General features: G+C 41.0%; 8 protein-coding genes across 8 annotated transcripts; 6 read left to right on the top strand and 2 right to left on the bottom strand.

The window, feature by feature from the left end:
* Positions 1-96: 96 nt before the first annotated feature.
* JH06_0361 (hypothetical protein) lies at positions 97-2,791 on the top strand (the record flags this gene model as incomplete). The annotated part of the gene is made up of 2 exons (XM_014674160.1): positions 97-2,034; positions 2,066-2,791. 2 exons carry the CDS (start codon positions 97-99, stop codon positions 2,789-2,791), a joined length of 2,664 nt encoding a protein of 887 aa, XP_014529646.1.
* An 845-nt stretch (positions 2,792-3,636) lies between these two features.
* On the top strand, positions 3,637-4,129 carry JH06_0362 (replication factor C subunit; the record flags this gene model as incomplete). The annotated part of the gene is made up of 2 exons (XM_014674161.1): positions 3,637-3,839; positions 3,871-4,129. 2 exons carry the CDS (start codon positions 3,637-3,639, stop codon positions 4,127-4,129), a joined length of 462 nt encoding a protein of 153 aa, XP_014529647.1.
* Positions 4,130-4,266: 137 nt separating this feature from the next.
* On the top strand, positions 4,267-4,869 carry JH06_0363 (gamma-interferon-inducible lysosomal thiol reductase precursor; the record flags this gene model as incomplete). The annotated part of the gene is made up of 1 exon (XM_014674162.1): positions 4,267-4,869. One exon carries the CDS (start codon positions 4,267-4,269, stop codon positions 4,867-4,869), a length of 603 nt encoding a protein of 200 aa, XP_014529648.1.
* JH06_0364 (hypothetical protein) lies at positions 4,866-6,173 on the bottom strand (the record flags this gene model as incomplete). The annotated part of the gene is made up of 3 exons (XM_014674163.1): positions 4,866-5,276; positions 5,307-5,386; positions 5,417-6,173. The coding sequence occupies 3 exons, from the start codon at positions 6,171-6,173 to the stop codon at positions 4,866-4,868; spliced, it is 1,248 nt and encodes a 415-aa protein (XP_014529649.1).
* Positions 6,174-6,289: 116 nt separating this feature from the next.
* JH06_0365 (hypothetical protein) lies at positions 6,290-7,117 on the top strand (the record flags this gene model as incomplete). The annotated part of the gene is made up of 5 exons (XM_014674164.1): positions 6,290-6,333; positions 6,356-6,452; positions 6,483-6,527; positions 6,558-6,629; positions 6,662-7,117. 5 exons carry the CDS (start codon positions 6,290-6,292, stop codon positions 7,115-7,117), a joined length of 714 nt encoding a protein of 237 aa, XP_014529650.1.
* Positions 7,118-9,457: 2,340 nt separating this feature from the next.
* JH06_0366 (n-acetylglucosamine-1-phosphotransferase subunits alpha beta-like protein) lies at positions 9,458-12,503 on the bottom strand (the record flags this gene model as incomplete). Its single annotated transcript, XM_014674165.1, is given in 9 exon segments — positions 9,458-9,505; positions 9,545-11,266; positions 11,296-11,489; positions 11,510-11,558; positions 11,577-11,762; positions 11,787-11,875; positions 11,906-12,001; positions 12,032-12,366; positions 12,397-12,503. 9 exon segments carry the CDS (start codon positions 12,501-12,503, stop codon positions 9,458-9,460), a joined length of 2,826 nt encoding a protein of 941 aa, XP_014529651.1.
* Positions 12,504-14,053: 1,550 nt separating this feature from the next.
* Positions 14,054-15,004, top strand: JH06_0367 (pseudouridylate synthase; the record flags this gene model as incomplete). Its single annotated transcript, XM_014674166.1, is given in 4 exon segments — positions 14,054-14,167; positions 14,198-14,741; positions 14,754-14,800; positions 14,831-15,004. The coding sequence occupies 4 exon segments, from the start codon at positions 14,054-14,056 to the stop codon at positions 15,002-15,004; spliced, it is 879 nt and encodes a 292-aa protein (XP_014529652.1).
* A 1,627-nt stretch (positions 15,005-16,631) lies between these two features.
* On the top strand, positions 16,632-18,707 carry JH06_0368 (hypothetical protein; the record flags this gene model as incomplete). Its single annotated transcript, XM_014674167.1, is given in 2 exon segments — positions 16,632-17,063; positions 17,082-18,707. The coding sequence occupies 2 exon segments, from the start codon at positions 16,632-16,634 to the stop codon at positions 18,705-18,707; spliced, it is 2,058 nt and encodes a 685-aa protein (XP_014529653.1).
* Between the last annotated feature and the right edge of the window lie 384 nt (positions 18,708-19,091).

Consider the following 19,091-nt stretch of genomic DNA (forward strand, 5'->3'; position numbering starts at 1 on the left):
ACATTCCTTCAATCTGGAAGTAACACGATTGCTATTGCGATTGTTGCTATTACTGACAGTTACACCACATCCTATTTCGATGCAATGGTTCGTTTGATGCCTTCAGAACAATCAGATTCTCATATCTGGGAATTCACTACAACAACATCTGGAATTACTGGAGATGGTTCTAATGCTTTCGATATGTATTACGGAACTTCCCTCTATTATTCATCCTGTGCTGCAAATTCTTTGACTTTGGTCCTATCAAACAATCGTCGTGAATGGATCAGTTCTGTTCAAATTCAGAACTATTACACTGGAATCAGTACTGGTGACAGAGCCAGTCAGTTCAATCTATATGGTCGTAACTTGGGAACAGATGAATGGACACTTCTGAAGGAAGTCACTGGTATCACCTTTTCTACTCTGGGTCAGAAGCGAAGAATCTATTTCTCTAACAATACTCCTTACAATCAATTCAAGTTTGAGAACTTTGGTACTGGTAATCCTTCTTCTTGTGGTTGGAGAGTTCAATCTCTGGATCTGTTGGCTGATAACACCTTGGCTGATATTCCAAACTTCACTTATGATTCTTCAGTCACAATATTCAGAGGTATTGAGATGTCTGAAGTGATTCCTGAGAATGTAAGTGGCTATTCTGAGTTCCGAGTCTCTCCTTCTCTTCCTGCTGGTATTGTGTTGGATCCTTACACTGGTTGGATCTCAGGTACTGCCACCGCTGAGAGTCCTGCTCAAACCTACACCATCACTGCTACTAAGATGACTGGAGGAGATGTGACTGCCACTATCTCTCTCTCAGTTATCATATGTACTGGAGGCAAGGGATTGATGACATTCCGTATCAGAGCTGATACCTATCCTCATGAGAATTCATGGAAACTGTATCAGGGAAGAGGAACCTCAGGAACTGTGTTGAGATCAGTTAACCGATTCCCCGTTGAGGAAACGTATTACTATGTTGATTTCTGTTTGAATGATGGAATCTACACATTTGAAGGACAGGATGTCTTTGGAGATGGATGGTCAACTGGAACTGGTTACACTCTGACTGTTGATTTGGGAGAGATGGAGTTGGATATCATGGAAATGAGTAGTGGAACGAAGCCTGTGAAGGTGACCACTGTGTTCTCAACATATTTCCCTTTCCAAATTGAATACACAGATTGGAAGGTGATACAGAGTGATGTGTCAAGTGATTGGAATACTGTGAGTTTCGATGATTCCACTTGGAACACATACAAGGCTGCTGCCATTCCTACTACTTCTTCAATCACAACATATATCCGAAAGAGTTTCACAATGAGTGGAGTGAATGATTATCAAGTGTTGAATGTTCGAGTGAAGTATTCTGGAGGAGTGGCTGCCTATCTGAATGGAAATCTGGTTGCTCGATTCAATCTTGAAGATGGCTTTGATTCTCGTAGTCTATCAATCACTGATCATGATCCTACTGTGTTCTCGAAGTTCCATGTGATTCTGGCAACAGCTGGAATTCAAGAAGGCAGTAATGTATTCAGTTTCGAGATTCATCGTCCTTTGAGTGGTACTACTGCTGATCCTGTTGTGTTTGATGCTACTGGAGTATTTGGAGTTGAAGATTGTTCTACTGTTGTTGATTCTTATTCTTCTCTTGATTCCACTAATCCAACATCTGGTACTCTTGCTGGAATCATGGATCTTGATCCTTACACTACAGGCCAGTTGCCTAATACGATTGGAACCTATATTGAATGGACTGTTGAGAATCTGGAAGGAAGCAAATGGAACTCATTCAACATGGTTGGAGCAACCACTGTTACTTCTTGGGGCTTTGATATCTATGGCTATTCCAATCCTGATGATCCCAGAGAAGAACCAGTTCCTGTCCTGAATGTTCTTAGTCAGTCTGTGACTAATCGAAAGAAACCTCAGATTGCTGCTCATGTGGCTCTGGCTGGATTCCGCAGATATCGATGGCAAGTCACTGATACTGGTTCAGCTACAACTGTTCTGGGTTCTGTTCATATGGCATACTGCAAGGCTTCAGGATCTGTGTGTCCTGGAATTGGCAACTATCCTTCAGTGGGTGAAGGTCAAATCTCTCCTTCTTCTTGTGAGACTGGTTACAGAGGTTATTCATATCGTGAGTGTTCTGGAGGTGTGTTGGGTCAAGACCGATAAGTGTGTGCAAAGACTCCCAGCCAATCCTCGTTATCGTCCTTCTAACTTTGCGTTTGTGATGGGAACGGCTGTGACGACTGGTGTGCCTACTGTGAGAAACATTGTCGAACGTTGGTATATTGATACTGGAGTATTCCTTCCTTCTGGATTGAGTCTGAATGAGAAAACAGGAGAGATCTCTGGTACGCCCACTGATACAATGGATATGACATCATTCACTGTGTATGCTGAGAATCAGTCGGGAGCCGCTCAAACGATTGTGACAATCCGAGTGCGAAAGGGACAGTGTATGGCTGAGGGAGTGTTCCCTGTAACTGAAGTTGGTACAGTGGCTGAGTATGATTGTGCTACTCAGGGAAGTTATGTGGGTACTCAGAAGCGTGCTTGTGTGTTGGGAAGTGAAGATGGAGAGTGGCAGAAGGCCTCTGGAGTGTGTATACCCATTGCTGCAATTGTACTGATCATATTTGTGGTGATTCTGATCGTTATTATTGTCGTGTTCATATTACTGAGAAGTAAGAGAGTGAAACCAGTAGGTGGTACGAAGGGAAAGAAACCTGCTTCAAAGTCTACGAATACGATGAGGACAAACAAAACATCAACGGCTGGAAAGAAGATCAAAGTTTAACAAGATGTTTGTTGATAGAGTATTGATTACATTCTCAGAAATGTAACTTATCTAACAAGTGTTTTTCGATTTCACATAACTCCATTGTAAACTATGAAGGCTCTTTGATCTTACTGTCTACTTATTACGAGAAGAATCACTCATAAGAATCATGTCAAAGTGACATTGTATGCTTAAGAAGTGCAACCGACAAGACATTGAGATAAATAACGTTAATTTAACTAATTGTAGACGAGAAAGAGAACTGAGAAACGATTAGCAATGAGAAATCATATGATTAATTCAGAGGACGAAACGATAATGTGAAATGATTTTAAAAAGATAGGCTCGAAAATATCCCATTTAGAGAGATCAATGACTACATTAGAGACGTGTTCTGTGATTCATCCATCAATATTTATTCATTCTATCATTTAGAAGTCTATTGTTAATTCAATTGTATTATTTATAATCAAATAGACTCACCAATTAATTCTTTCTATTTATGTAATCAATATTGAATTAATTCTCTATTACAATTCTGTTGTGGATATTAATCCATTTCAATTGCTTATCTCTACCATATCTTTTGCACATTTCATTATTCTCCAGTATGAACGCATCTTTCTTTTTTGCGGTTCTGATGATTCTCTCGTCTCACATTTAGCCAAAAGGAACGATTCCACTCCCGGGGTTCTCATCTCCATATCAAAAGTTAAAACGACCCATTGTTATTGATGAGGCGTATGTCCTTATATTGTTTTACTATCTCTCTAGTCCTGCTTCCAAGAAATCCAAAACCACCACAACAACACAGGATTCTAATAAGAGTATCACTTAGTAGATTATGGTTATAAACAGAAATCATGGTATGTGGAAACAGAAAACGTATGGTCCATAAACCAAAGCCAGCATTCCTTGGGGAGGCTCGTATACCACCAGAACATGACAAATATCCGATTCCAGAAGGAAAACCTGATTGTTTGGATGGATTGGCGTTTGTTCAAACAGGATTAGGTCGATACCTCACCGCTCAAGAAATTAGTGATCTCATTTTTGATCATGGAGGGTAGTCATTTATGATTCTAACTAGATCTTAGAGTCGAACGTACCTCTGTAAGTGGAAAGACCAATTATCTTGTTGCCGGCTTTGAGATGGAAGATGGAAGAAAAATCACTGAAGGAGCCCAGTACAAAGCGGCAAAGAAGAAGAAAGTCAAGATCATCTCCGATCTTGACTTAATAAAAATGGTCAGTGATAGCATCGAGAAGAAGGAGGAGAAGAAAGAAGGAGAAGAGAAAGAAAAGAGTGGAGAGAAACAACCAACTACTGCAGAGAATGAAGGTTCAAAGGAATAAGTTTTGAGTATTTTTGTTGAGTGACAAATTGTACGAGAACACATATCTTAATACTGATAGTAATAGAGGATAGAATACTAATTGGGACAGTTGTTTCCAGAACACTAATATCATATTAACAGATTTATTATTGAAAGATGAAGTACTTTACTGTTTTTGCACTTCTGGCTGTCTGTGCTCTTGCAGCACCAAAAGTCGAGGTGAAAGCTCTTGTTGAGGCTCTCTGTCCTGATTGTATCTACTTTACTGCCAATGGTCTGAAGGATCTCGTTAACACCGAGGACATCATGGAGATTACGGATCTAGAGATTGTTCCTTACGGAAAGGCTCATATCATTTCTCGGGATCCTCCTCAGTTCCAGTGCCAGCATGGTGACAAGGAGTGCTATGCCAACAAGGTAGAACTTTGTGGACTGGCTCATTTCCCTGAACATGGTCTCAACATGATGAACTGCATGCAACAGAAGTATGACTTTGAGGATGCTTCTGTTGAGGAATGCGCAAAAACAGAGTCTATTGATGCTTCTATTATTCTTGAGTGTGCTAAGGGAGATGAGGGAAATTCTCTGATGCTTCGCGCTGGAGACATCACTCCCACTCTTTCTTATGTACCTTCCGTAATGGTGAATGGAAAGGTGTTCACTGATCCTGAGAATGTCATCGCTCACATTTGTGATGCCTACGAGGGAGAGAAGCCCAAGAGTTGTTCGAACTGGAAACTCTACCGTTGCTACAACTAAGCTGTGTGTTTCTTCCAAACACCAAAACCAAAAAGTTCATTGAACAAATCGATGTCAGCTTTCTTCACATTCTGTAAGGGATCCACAAACTCCTTTTCTAATTCTTCCAAATCCAAATCCACAACAGCAGTCATATCTGAACGTGGTTGCTGCTTGTCCTTCGCACCGAACAACTCATCAACTGTAGTTCCTTTAGATTTTGTCTCCGTTGGGTTCACATCTGGCAATTGCTTGTATGGATCGCGGACGTTGAAGCGTTTGCATAAGAGCTTGGCAGGTCTCCAATCTGACACTAGATGGGTTGATTTGATCTGAGAAATTGGAGCTGACTCCTTCTCATCCACTGCTGCCTCTTTAGAAGACACAAACTTCGAGTTGAAAGTTGGGTCCCTTGAGACCGTTTGACGCTAGTTTTCAACTCTTACATTCTTCCCTACTCGTCGCTCTCTCCGCTCTTCTTCGGATGTAAAGCGTGTGAAGTCGTGACCTTGGTCAGTTGTAGGCCTGGAAATCCTTTCTATATATAACGTCTATCATCAATTGTCACCCTTAACAATCACCCAATCCCAAGTCAGCGGCCGATCCCAAAGATGATGCTCACGAAAACGACTTGGAACATGTGGGGGAGGGTAGACAGTACCCTCCGTTCTCTTCTTTTCTTGTGCATATATAAACCCTTCAATATCACTCCGTTTGGAAGAAATGGAAGAATGCTCGTTTTCTTCGCGATCCTTCAAACGATGGTGGCTATTATCTAGAACACGATCGTAATTCGACATTTGCGTTGTAGCATAGATGTTCTCATCATCCTCATCTTCTAAGGCACCCAAACCAAAATTTGCACTATTCACAGTAGATCCTTTTAAAACATCTCCCATTCGCATTACTCGGTTCCGATCGTCGTCAAGAAGCATGGCACTTGATAATAATCCCTGAATTGGCTTATATCCGATTCCATAATAATGCCTCCTTGACTTCAAAATCTCGTTTACTGTGTGAGCCTTCTCCTCTGTCTTCGACCGAATCTGACGTGTTGAAAAAGCTTTTGATTCGGAAAATATGTTTTGGGTTTCCAACGACCGACCAACAAGAGGATTATCATCTTTATCCATGAAGTCCTCCTTTGACATTTGTTTGAATTCTACACGCTGATCTCGCGTTGAAATGAAGGATGTAGGCGTCCATCCTTCCTCTGTTCCAACTGTATTGAAGTATCCAGCAGCAAAACCTCCCGTAAAGGCTCCATGAAAACGGCGTTTTCCATTTTCATCATATACATTGTCCTTCGAGAAGCGTTTCGGCATGTTTCACTTGTTTCTGTTTTTTGGAATGTAGAATTTCTACTTTTTCTGCCATACCAATGATGATAGTGATTCTCCTATTTCAATAATCTAGCCCTTTTTATCTATATGAACTAGCAATGGAGTTGGAATTACAACAAGTTGACTATGATCAGTACTTCGTGTAGATATTAACTGATATGCAGGTATGATCGACAGATTCATGTGTGGGGAGTGGAAACTCAGAAGCGAATAATGAAAGCGGATATACTCTTTGTAAACTGTGACTATTTGTGTTGTGAGGTTTGTTGCTTCGCTATGTTGATGTTTTAGATCCTGAAGAATGTTGTTCTTGCTGGTATCAATGTAACTTTATTTGTAGTTCCATCATCCCTTTGTTATTTCTAGGATTCTACTCTGGTATCGGAGGATGAGTATAAAGAGTCCATCTTTCTACGAAAGGGTGATATTGGAAAGAATGTGTTTCTCATATCCATTTCACTCATCTATAGAGAGCGGAGTGTGTGAGTAGTCGATTACAGGAATTGAATCCTCGTGCTACCATTAACGTTCTTAGCCACTGTTCAGTGTCAGCTTATGTGCACTATTCGATGGTTATCTTCAGCAACATGGATTGTGACTCCTTAGCAGAGATCCAGTTTTCATCGTTCACCATCCCCTTTTTTGCTGTATATGGAAATGGTGCATATTCGTACATCATATATCTCAACATATTCGATTTTACTCTCTTAAGGCTAAATAAAGAGCAACTCCAAGCTCGGAATCCTGACTCTACCTTGTGGAGACTTCGGTCCCAGCCCATTGTTCACTCACCAGTGGCTATTGCTGCAATTCTTGGAGGCTTTATGACAGAGTTCATCGTCAGCTCTCTTTCTGGTGAAGACAAGATGGATTCGGTTTTTGAATTCGATGGGTTTTCAATGAATGGAACCATGTATTCTTTTTGATATGTTTGTGTCCTGTAATAAACAACAAAAGTAGAGAAGAAGGAGTTTAGAATACTCAGCAACTGAGTATTGGAGAGTGACTCATCTGGATTCGATTTAGGGTTTGCCTACAGATGCTATTAGACCATCATATGTACTTCACTCAGAAAAGAAGTAAAAGAAACGTTATCATCGATTCGGCTATCAATGTCATGTACTAAATGTGGCTGATCCAGAATATCAGGATAGCTACTTTGTATGTACTACATCTCACCTACAGCTTAACAATATCGTTCTCGATAATAACGAGATGGGAATATGCCTCAAGATGCTTCTCCATGAATTGGAGAAGGGTATATGGTGACGTATGCTTCGACAACAGCGCAAACACAAGAAGCAGGAAATGTTGTGTCTAGGAATGAACGAATACTGCGACAAATACTACACAAGCAGGATTCATCGTTGTATTTTCCGATAGCGGTAAGGCAGTCTTCGTCTCATTCGTTTTGTCCAGTTTTGGCTTCAATGGAACCGATAGCGAATGGATGTAACCAGCAAAGTTCTGGATTGTGATACGCATAATTTGAGTTAAAGTCACCAAACATGCACGGGAAATAGTTTGAATCCCATTCTCAAAGCAAATGCTCTCTACTGCATCCAAAAGGATTCGATCTGCCAATGAGTCTGTTGTGTGGTCTGCCGAACTCACAAAATTCTGATTAACATAAGAATCATTGACAAGCGCTTGAGGAATAGTGACGCTATTGATTTGGGAAATTAATTCCGGTCCAACAGCTCCAGAGTGTTGAATACTCTTAAATAGGCGTTTGTATACTTGCAATCGCAACTTCATGTTACAATATAGTTGTATCCACTACAATACTGTTAGCAATTGTATGCGTTATCGATGGTGTCACGGCATGTAATTCTCCTTTGGATTCATTAACAACGATTCTTTTGGATGGATGAGTTTCCGATGTTGGCTTCCGTCTATTGCATGAATTTACGTCCGTAATTTCACTCTCGTTTGTGAAAGCTTTCAATTCGTTGAATTTGTTGGTTTGCGCTTTGTTCCTAGATATGAATTTCATTTGGTAATTGGTATTACGTTGTAATTGTCAAAGAAGGGGATCAGTGAACTCATTACTGATGTTATCATTCCCCAGGAACTTATGGATGACTGTAACTATATGCACATCTACTTTTGGACAACTTGCTTCTGGTTGTTTCAATCAGGTAACTGTTGTATTTTCTTATTATGCAATCAAGAAACTATGGTTATGGTACTATTAGTGATGGATTTGAAATGATTGCTCACTCATAACTGTACATACTCCTAAGAGCATGGGTTCTGTAGGAGATCTGCTCAATATTGTAACACTATTGTTTGAATTGTCATCCTTTGTGAAATGAGAATGCAATGGGAGGATGAGGCTATTGTCTGTATACTCGCCGTAAGTGGATTCCAGTTATCAAACTGATAAGTGAATTAGCCGATTTCAATGCTCTATCCTTTCGAGTGTTTCATTCATATCCAGTGTTTTCTATCATATATAAGTACTGATGTTCTGTCAAGTATGCTACTCTAGATTTAATGTATATTAGTCTATTGGTACTATGCTATTGTGTTTGAAGGGAATCTGATAATGAGATGGAGTTCTTGTTGGTATTGTCCCAATCTCTTTATGTATTCTTGTGATATGTGAACAAACAGTCTGAACACTACATCTATACAGTATTTAAGAAGGTCACTTAACCAAACAAGCCTCAGATCGATAAATGTTTTCATTGTTTCATTTCAAACGATGTCGGTTCTCGTTCATCATTGGCTTCATACGCTCTCAGAACATCATCTTACCTTCACAACATCATTATCTTATTATTCTATAAGATAAAAATGACTAGGGACAGTCCGTCGTTGATGCTATGTGACCAAGAAAGTTCTAGGAATAATCTTGCTTCATCAAATGAAGTAAGTGTATCCAGAAACGGGTTCACTGAACAGTGATATGTATCTTCCGGCCTGTGAGAAATGAAAAATGAATGATGTCATCACATTGCCAATCCTAAGATTCTTATAATGTTAGTTCTTATAGCAATAGTGTAATGTCTTTATCAATCCATTTCTCCAAAATGAGGACGAATGGTGAGAGAGGACATCACCAATCATCATTGACGAACTCTCTGCGTAAGCCCTTAGAACTCTTTTCTGTTGATTCTACGCTCTGTGTCACCAAGAAATTATGGTCTTGGTCATTATCTTAGTAGAAACAAACACAACATTTTTCAAACTGAGAAGGAAGGGGAAAGAAGGATTGATAGAACTGATGAATGGCATCTGTCAAGTTCTTTGTGATTCTTTTAATGTTGTCGTTGATACACACAAACTTCGACTTCCGACTTCGTACACTATCTAGCTATCCAATAAGATCTATTCTCATCACATACCTGACGAATCGTATCATTCAAATCATCTCCAATCATCTGGAAGGCAATCCATTCATCATTCTTCATCAACATATCATTTCCAAATCCCATTCTTTCTAATTCTAGCCTTGCTTTATCACATGAGATCACACTTTCAAAGGTAATTCGTCCTATTTGGACTACATGCTGCCATAGGTTTCCATGGACGTCTGTTCGTTCTCGTGTCAGCTCCCGAGGATTGTAGGTCACACATTTCAATAGCTCTCGGATACATGTACTATCCTCGCAAATTCTCATCCCCAGAGACTTGAACTCATACTCGTTTAAGAAGCCATCACCATCTGCATCGAACAGTTCCCAGCTATGTCGTAGCCACCGATCGCGCTTCTGACGCTCCATCCCCCGCAACCAATGGAAATAAGTAAAACTGAACTGCAAATCATTGGCCGAACGGAAGCGATGATAAACCGTGTTTCGAACCAATTCGCTCATATTCCGCTCGATCTCTGTCAAGACTCCTTTCTGTAACAGATGAGGCATGTGAGCTGGGACACGTCGCTCTTCGCTACCAAATCGTTTCTGTAGCTGGAGATTCGTGAACACTAAGGAATCTGCATAGCTATCGCTCAGTCGCCTACTCTTTCCCCAGGATTTGGAGATCCGCTGATGTCGGTCCAGCTCTCGGATCTGACTCTGGAGCTGCACCGAATCAAACCAGACCACAACACCCGCATCTCCATTCCTGAATACTTGACTACTCTGGTCGAAGTTCAGGAGATCCAGTACTCGACTCGACACTACTCTATGCTGCGTCTTCAGACTCGTCTTCACAAACCGAGACCATAGGTGTTCGTCACCATAGAAGTCCTGACGACGAAAATCCAACGTACAAGTCACGAGTTCAATTCGAGGGATGGCCAGCACTAGCGAATCCTTATCCTCTGTCGACCACCAGTCCTGAAGAACCAAGAGTTCCTGGAATGACAAAAATGGAGACACTTTCCGGTTTTTCACAAATAGAGACCAGATCTGATCGTGCTTCTCGGTGATCGGATGCAACTCATAGATCCCTCTCCAGAAGCTTACTCGGCCCTCCTCAACCTCTGATCCGTATCGCAGTCGGAAGGCCTGGGAACAATCTCTCATCTGTCGCCCTAAATGTGATCGTTCAAACGGTTGAATGGCCGCACGCAGACCCAGAAGGGCTGGTGTCGTCTCCAGATATGATCGAAGGGAGATAAAAGATGTCGAGCGGAAATTCACACTTCGCTGCAGATCCGGGAGGGTCAGATATGCAGAAAGTGAATCACTGGACGATGGTTGGAGAAGAACCAGACCTGAAGCATCATACTCACCCTGATAGAACCAGTCCGGATGAGTTACCGAATCCCCGTGGAAATAAAACCAATCCGAGGGAGTGGTTGCAAACAAGGCAGCAGCATCTGTTGGACCCTCTGTATTGAAGATGTATAACCCAATCGTTGCATTTCCTCCCGTGAATGATCTGCATTCATGTGGTAAGACGTTTCCAATGACACGATTTGGCAGAGGATCTGGAACATACAAATACAGAGCAGAATGTGATCTTGGAGCCATTTGAATGTAACCCACTGTATTCAATTGAGACGACAGAGTCAGTGAATGGCCGAGTTGCTCCCCTTTCATAACAAAGTGAGCCAACGTGGGATCCATATCCAATCGAAGTAACTCGATCAGGAAGAAGAATTGATCACCCTTCGCGTCCTCACATTGACTCTCTCCAGTAAGCATACCTGTGTTATTACCGAAATGTGGAGGTTTTGAGGAATACCGAGAATCGAAGGTTTAAAGATCATCAAGATGGCTTTGCGTTCTTTCTGCCACCCCAATTTCACTAGTGCATCTGCTGCTGACCCCCACAAACCATCCGTACCTGCTTCAGGTGAAAACAATTGTTGGTAGACTAAGGAACCATTGGTCACAGAACCTATCTCCAATAGCAAATACGACTGATTGGGAGAGAGGATGTGGCTACAATGAACAGCTGTTCCAATGCCTACCGCCCAAAGCACACACGATCTGATTCTATCTCAAACTCCTCCTTCACATACGATCGAGCATCCGACTGATACTTAGGACGGATCAAATGACCAAGGGAAGAAGAGAAGCACGAATAGACGAGTTTCTCAACCTTAGTCTCTCCACTACAGTCCAAACCATCAAACCCACATTGTTCCAAATTGCATATTTCATCGCATATCTACAAATGATATATTCTGGTCACATCGACTCCATTCCCTAAAGCAGCTGTCTGACAACCCGGAGCACAGTCTTCATCCTTCATGGTGGATCGCTTTTCCCGCTTACGACCTTCTATTCATAACAAATAGCGTGCATCTAAACCAGTTCCAGCCATCACACAGTCTCCCATATCATATCCACACTGCTGAATATTGCAGTAAGAGTCACAATGACCATCTCCCAACATGGAATACCTGCCTGTCTCTCACTCCTTCCAATCAACCCTACAGTGCTCATTACACTCAGGAACCGACCACGAAGCAAAGAAGAACTGGCCGTGTTGTAAGTCCATGAGATCATAAGGATACACAACATCTCCCAGAAACACATCATCGTTGAAGTACAGAAAGTATTCAGAGAGACCAGGAATGTGATGCAGATTAAATTCAATTGCTGGAGACGAAAATGTAGGAAGAGCATCGGGTTCTGAAAAGATCTCCTCGTGAGTGATGATAGATACACGGGGATTATCTGTATTTAGCCAAGAAGGAATTTGACCATTGGTTACAATGTATATATGACGAATCCAAGGAGCATTCTTCTCAAGCGAGCGAAGACTATATCTACTTCTAATGCAACATCCAAAATACAACCTTAACTCATCGTTATCTCGAAATCGATTTATCGATGTTGCTTGATCATCAATGGTGTTTCTCGAAGTATTATGTGATTCGTCCCACTTCTGTTTGTAGTACGTCATTTCCTTAAACCATTCGGGATCAGAACCGTTCACCCAAGTGTACACAGCATCGATAATAGGGTAACAAACGTCATCTGATACATCTTCGTAACCTATATTATCAAAATAGTTGGTTCCACAATAGGTATAACGCAAGGGATGTCGAATTGTTGCATGGATGAATAAGGAATTATAAACTATGTTTCCAATGGAGAACACGATCAAAGCCGCCCTTTCTAGTTATTCCTTATGAAAAGACACGTACAAACAAAAACATCCATACTTCGTGGAAACAAGTTTAGAAAAACCCGACATCAAATAGAAAAATAGAAAACAATAGAATGAAAGGTCAAAAGCACTTTCTGTTGAATGCGAAAATAATCTACCGATAACTAATTTGAGTTGTAACACGAACAAACAGCAATATGAGGATATCTGGTGCTGATTTTTCCATAAGCAGTAGTGAGAACTAAAGTGCCATATAGAGTAGAAAGCGATGACATCTTGTGTAGTTTTTGTTTGGATCTATCATCTAGCCCATTTTCCACCACTTACCAATTCAGAGATCTTGTGGAATTGTTTCCCGAAAACACTCATTGCAGCTTCAAAAACTGCAATTTCGTATGGATTCCACTTATCTACATCTTATGTACACATACCACGATGACTTAAAACAACTACATCCTGGTTCTCCTGACCATTCAGTAATCGATTCTTCTTGATAGGTCGGGTCTACCACTAAAGAACACTCACAATATCAAACCTCAGGAACATATGTATTGGGATCATGTCTATCCAAATAGTACTCTGTAACAACTAGTAATCGACGTTCTAACTCGATTTGAAGTAATGCTACAATCGATCTTTCACTCCACTCTTACACATCCGACGAGGATATGAGTGAATGTCGACACCACCACCACGCATCTTCTGACGATGCCAAGGACAAATGGCGATATCTACATGCTCATGCAAACAGACTGACTACCATTTTTGCACCCGCATTTTTCACACTTGTATCCACTTTCTGGGGGAGAAATCTCCATTCTACACATCACTCTGTTGTCGAATCACAACCGCTGACGACTTGTCATTCTCTTATCAGGTTTGATGAATAGGGATTTCCGTATTTCCAGCACTGTGGCCTTTTCATTCTTGTCTATCGTTGTTTGTATAGAAGTAACTCCTACTTAGATTATCTATTGGCTGGGAAGGGTTCCTTGCCAGTTCCTTCAAAAACAAAATAGCACGAATCACCCGATCTGCCACTGATCACTCACTTCATCGACACTCTTACCTCGTTCTTTTATCGGTTTCTTTGATTTTACTCCCTTTGCTACCATTTATGTGTGATTCTTTCTTAACATAAAAGGCTATTTGGTGAATTACCATTTTTGTTATTATTGTTTGAGTTGCATTTTTGACGAGTTAGAGTGACTCATGTCGTTATTCAAGGACGAGACGACGTGTTCTTTGAGTTCACCTCAATCCAAAGAATCGTATCTTGTTAGTGATGTGAATGATGACAGGGTAGAAAGAAACGAGAACGGAACAAAAAGAATGATGATCGTATGAAACAGCGAAAGGAGTATAAACACTTATGTGATGAGACTGAATATATCATTAAGAATGGAATGCGATATGTTAAGCCCTACATCTATAGACATGAGACTAATTGCAAACAGGTTTGGAAGAAACCGATCTATGACTCCTAGAGATGGTTCGGCCGAACTATTTTGGATGTCTTTTCGACCGAGTTTGGTGCCTATTCTGCAGATTATTATCGAGATGCTATTGTTACTGGTCGAATTGTTGTCAATAATAAGAAAGTCTCCACAGATTACTTACTGAAGAATGGAGATGTTATTTGTCATACTGTTCATCGACATGAACCACCTGTTCCATATGATCCAGTACATATTGTTGGTGAAACAGATGAACTCATTGCAGTGAACAAACCCTCCTCGATTCCTGTTCATACATGCGGTGCCTATCGCTACAACTCGTTGGAGATGATCCTGAAAGTCGAAGGTGGTTTCCAGAACATCTATCTGATTCATCGTCTTGATCGTGTAACTAGTGGGATTGTACTGCTAGCGAAGCAAAAGGAGACAGCAGCTCGTCTATCGGAATCTCTTCGTCAGGGAGGTGTTCACAAAGTATATCTTGCTGAAGTGGAGGGTCAATGGAAATGGCAGGAAGAATGGAACCAGAAAAGTGTTGATCGTGTTGGTGAAGCAGGAGTGGGTGTAAGTGTGGGTATAGCTGTAGTAAGTCAACGAGATGGGATTATGCGATGTGATGCTGAACAGGGGAAGGTAGACACTTGGGATACGATTGAGGGATAGTCAGCTTACACTTACTTCTGTCCACTCCTTTACAGTCCCCAACTCAATCATACTCTTCTGGTGTGTCTTCCAATCACAGGACGGACACATCAGATTCGTCTTCACTGTGCATATTTAGGTCATCCCATTGATAACGATATGAATTACAATCCACATGTGTATGTCCCTAAGTAAGTGTGAACGAAGCACAATGACTAGACATACGATAACTCCATGGACTCCTCCTACAATCGATCCAAAGGATCTAGATACCTTATCTCAGGGTTTGGATGAGGAGAAGACATGATTGAGTAGAGGAGATCGTAAAGAAGTATTGTCGTTGGTGTTCCATGCCGGAAGAGGAGAGATTCAACGATTTATTCAAAGAAACACAGTTACATCTCACATCCATTCATTTGCATGCTCTTTCGTATACAGTAAGACTGTTGGGAGGAAACCAAGACTAGATCGAAGGAACGACATTTCAAACCGATTTGCCATCTTGGAAAATTCTGAAGGATACAGAACCAGCAGTGTTACTATCGAAGATTGAAGAGTTTAAACACATTGTTGTTGAATCCGAGAAAGCGAATTCCCATTCCTTTTTTGTTTGTTTGCAATTGTCCACGATGCACGAGTCGCTGGAAACGCAAACAGTACATACGCCGATTGCCGAAGAAGCATCTTTGCTGACAGAATCTGTATGGGATGAAAGGAAGAATGGAATTTCGCCACGGAAAACAGATCAGAGTCGACGTACACTGATTTCGGAGATGCTCCCTCCATTCTCGGATCCAGTAAGTGAAAACGATGAAGACGAAGTTTCCTTTGAAGAAGTTCTAAAAATGGATGAAGAATCAATGAAACTCTTGTCGCAAGAAGACATGTAGCGTTATTCGATCAGTTTCCCTGTAGAGATATTCTCCGAAATGGATATAAGAAGAATCATGTCATTCTTCAGAAAGTAGATGTAACAAACTCGGATTCTGAGCTTGCTTATATTGATGAATATCTCTATGAAGAGCAGGAAAATCCCCCTGCAACAAAGCTTCCGATTCGCATTATCAATCAATTTGTACTGGACTCTCGTAAAGTCGTATTAGATTATCTCAAACGACCCTATCATCCCATATTATATACATCGACTTTGAATAGTTGTACACACGGAATTGAACCGAAACAAGAGGAAGGAGATTTGTACTCCATTATTCAGAGGAAACATCGAAATGTATGAATGTGAGAATTGGATAATAAACAGAATCGATGGTGCAAGCAAGTAAAGAAGAGTAGTAAGACGGCACAGCTTGTTCTCCATTATTGTTTCTCTCAGAGCGAATTCATACCGTCCGTATACAATGTATATCGCGTAGATGTTTTCTCCAGGCATCATCACTAGCTGAATCCTTCGTTAAAAGATACTTCAAATCCGTTTCTATTTGTAATTGGTGATTGCTCACTTGTGTATTCCATTCTGACACAAGGTCACCAGCATCTTCCTCAAACAGATTGGTTTCTTACGGACTCTATTTCAGTTGCCCTTCGTTATCAACAAGAGTCGCTGACGTCTGTATCTCAGAGTATTCTTATTGTCGTGTACCAGGGATCTGTTCAGAAGATACCACCATTTGCTTCATCTCTTTCACAATTTGAAACAAAAGCGAAGAATGAGGCCATTGAAAGTGTGGTGGGGAAGGCAAGGATTACTCGTATTCCCTCCAGATTAAGTGGTTTAATTACTCCATGTTATATAGTTCTACTGAAGTTGTATCTTTGTTAGATAAATTAATAAAAATTATTCTACCTGAGGAAGTTCAGTTAACAAATGGTGAACTATCTTGCGGTGGATTTTGGCACCACGAAACTTTGTGCAGCAGGAAAGATACGAGGGCAATTCACAACCATCCAGATTGAGCAGAATGATCTTAATCCATCGGATGTGTTCTTAGGTGATCAAATCTATGTTGGAAGACAGGCAAGGAAAATGGGAGAGAAGGACCCGAGTCGGTTGGTAACCAACATCAAGAGATTGATAGGAAGAACGATAAATGATCCACTTCTTGTAGAGTACTGCGAAAACCAAGAATTTTCTATTGTTGAAGTGGATGGAAGTCTTGCCTTGGAATGCTCTGTTAAAGGAAGTACAAAAACATATTTCCTATATGACATTATTTCCGATGTATTACGTTATGTTCTTAAAGAAGCGGAACAGAGTTGCAATTGCACATTTGATGGGCTGGTACTCACAATTCCACCTGTATGGAATGAAAATCAGAAAACAGAATTCATTCGTTGTGCTCATCGCTTATCTGTTCCACACATTGAGATTGTCACTGAGACTGTAGCTTCTTGTCTAAATGCGGGATACAGTCCTTCAAAGAAAGTCCGGTATGTTATGGTTGTAGATGGTGGAGGTGGTACATTCGATGTAACCACACTTCGTATTTCGAAGGCTGGTGGTTTTGAAGTGATAGCTACTAATGGATTGGAAATTGGTGGTATTGATTTCACAAAAGCATTACTTAAGGATGTGATGAGCCAACTACAGAGTCTTGGTATGGATATTACCAAGTTAACCCCTTCTCAACGTAGTAGAATCCACAGTATTGTGGAAGAGACCAAGATCAGTCTCTCTTCCCAAGATACGGCCTCTCTCGATGTGGATAGTCGATCTGGTGATGTGTTGCATATCCAGGTCACAAAGGAGAATCTTGCTAATGATTGTCATACACTCTTCAAGCGATGTTGGGAAGTAGTTGCGAAGACAATTGAACAGTCTGCAGCTCAGGATGCAAAACCAGAGTATTTGATCCTTTGTGGTGATGGTCTGCGAATCGACAAATTGTGGAAATCCATTGCCGGGTACTTCTCAGACTCTTTCGTCACAAATCTCCCTTCAAACTCGGTGGCGATGGGTGCTGCAATCTTTAGTCAGATGGACTATGTTCAGAAGCGTCATTATGATGGTGATGCATGTCAAATACCTCCCACCCAGCCTCCTACTCAGCCTTCCACTCAACCTCCTACTCAGCCTCCCACTGGACCATCAGCATTACTGTGTCAATCTTCATTACCTCGTCCTGTACTGTCGTTTACTTCCGTGCAACCTTTAGTCCCAGATGGAGTCGATGCAAATGACTTGCGTCCAAATTCCATTATAGGATTTGATGGCTCTCAATTGGATCCAAGTCAATTGAGAGAGAGTCAGATCCCATTTCCATTACCCAGAACCTCTCAGATTACGAATCTTGAGGAATATACGGTGAGTGAGAAGCGCTCATACAATGTTTATATCGCAAAGCAGCCTATTTACCCTAATGCAACCGACTTACGACCGATCATCCAAGCATCGGCAGTTCTTCCTTTCAGTTCAGTACCTCTCCACTGGAAGACATTAGCCAACAGACCATTGATAATTCGACTGTACGAGGGATGCGAAAGTTACAAGAGTAAGTGTCGTTGTATTCGTATTCTGGAGTTGCAGCGAGATGAATATCACTCCTTGGAAAAGGAGTGTAGGTATTCCTGTATATGTACTGCTGATGTCTCTGGGATACTCCATCTTGATTTTCACTGGGATGACACGAAAGAGGAGATCAAAGTGGCACATGATTATTCTCCAGATCGTGAGAACAAATCGATTGCAACGTTGCCTTCTGTTCATAATGTAGTATTACCTGCAGCGAATGAGACTGTGTCGGAAGATGAAAAGACTCCTGTTTTAGAGTTTTCTGTTTGTTACTATTCCTTCCAAGTTTACTTCAAATTCAATTTTTCATCATTGTTTTTGTATTTATATCCGAGAATGGAAGAGAAGTTATTCATAATTACAAGAGGAGGTAATACTAAGAGGGATGGGTTTTCTCGTAGCTGTTCCACTCATCGAACAGTCATTCATTGATGAAAGTCGCGAAGCCATTATCAAGACAATTCACGCCGTATTTGAAGGAAAGCAAAGTGAATATGGATTTCAATGGGTATATATGGTATTTAAGTTGGAAATGTATAATGGAAAGAGAGAAAAGCTTCTTTGTGATTACGGTCGTCAAGCTGAATTGTTCGAGGATGTTACGGCATGCTTGCAATCTATCCTTTCTGAGAAATGCAATTCGTTACTAAATTCCTTTTCTTCTGATAAGACGGCGGTTCTAACGCTTGTCTATAAGTTTTGGACAGAGATCTACCATAACATCCTAACAGTTTCAAGTTTATTGAATCACTTGAGTCAGAGTAATCCAATGTGAGTAATGGGTCAATTTCTCACGGAAAGGCATAACATAAAGAA

This window comes from Blastocystis sp. subtype 4 (genome assembly GCF_000743755.1).
Source record: "Blastocystis sp. subtype 4 strain WR1 chromosome Unknown seqid_0015, whole genome shotgun sequence".
Classification (NCBI taxonomy): domain Eukaryota; class Bigyra; order Opalinata; family Blastocystidae; genus Blastocystis; species Blastocystis sp. subtype 4.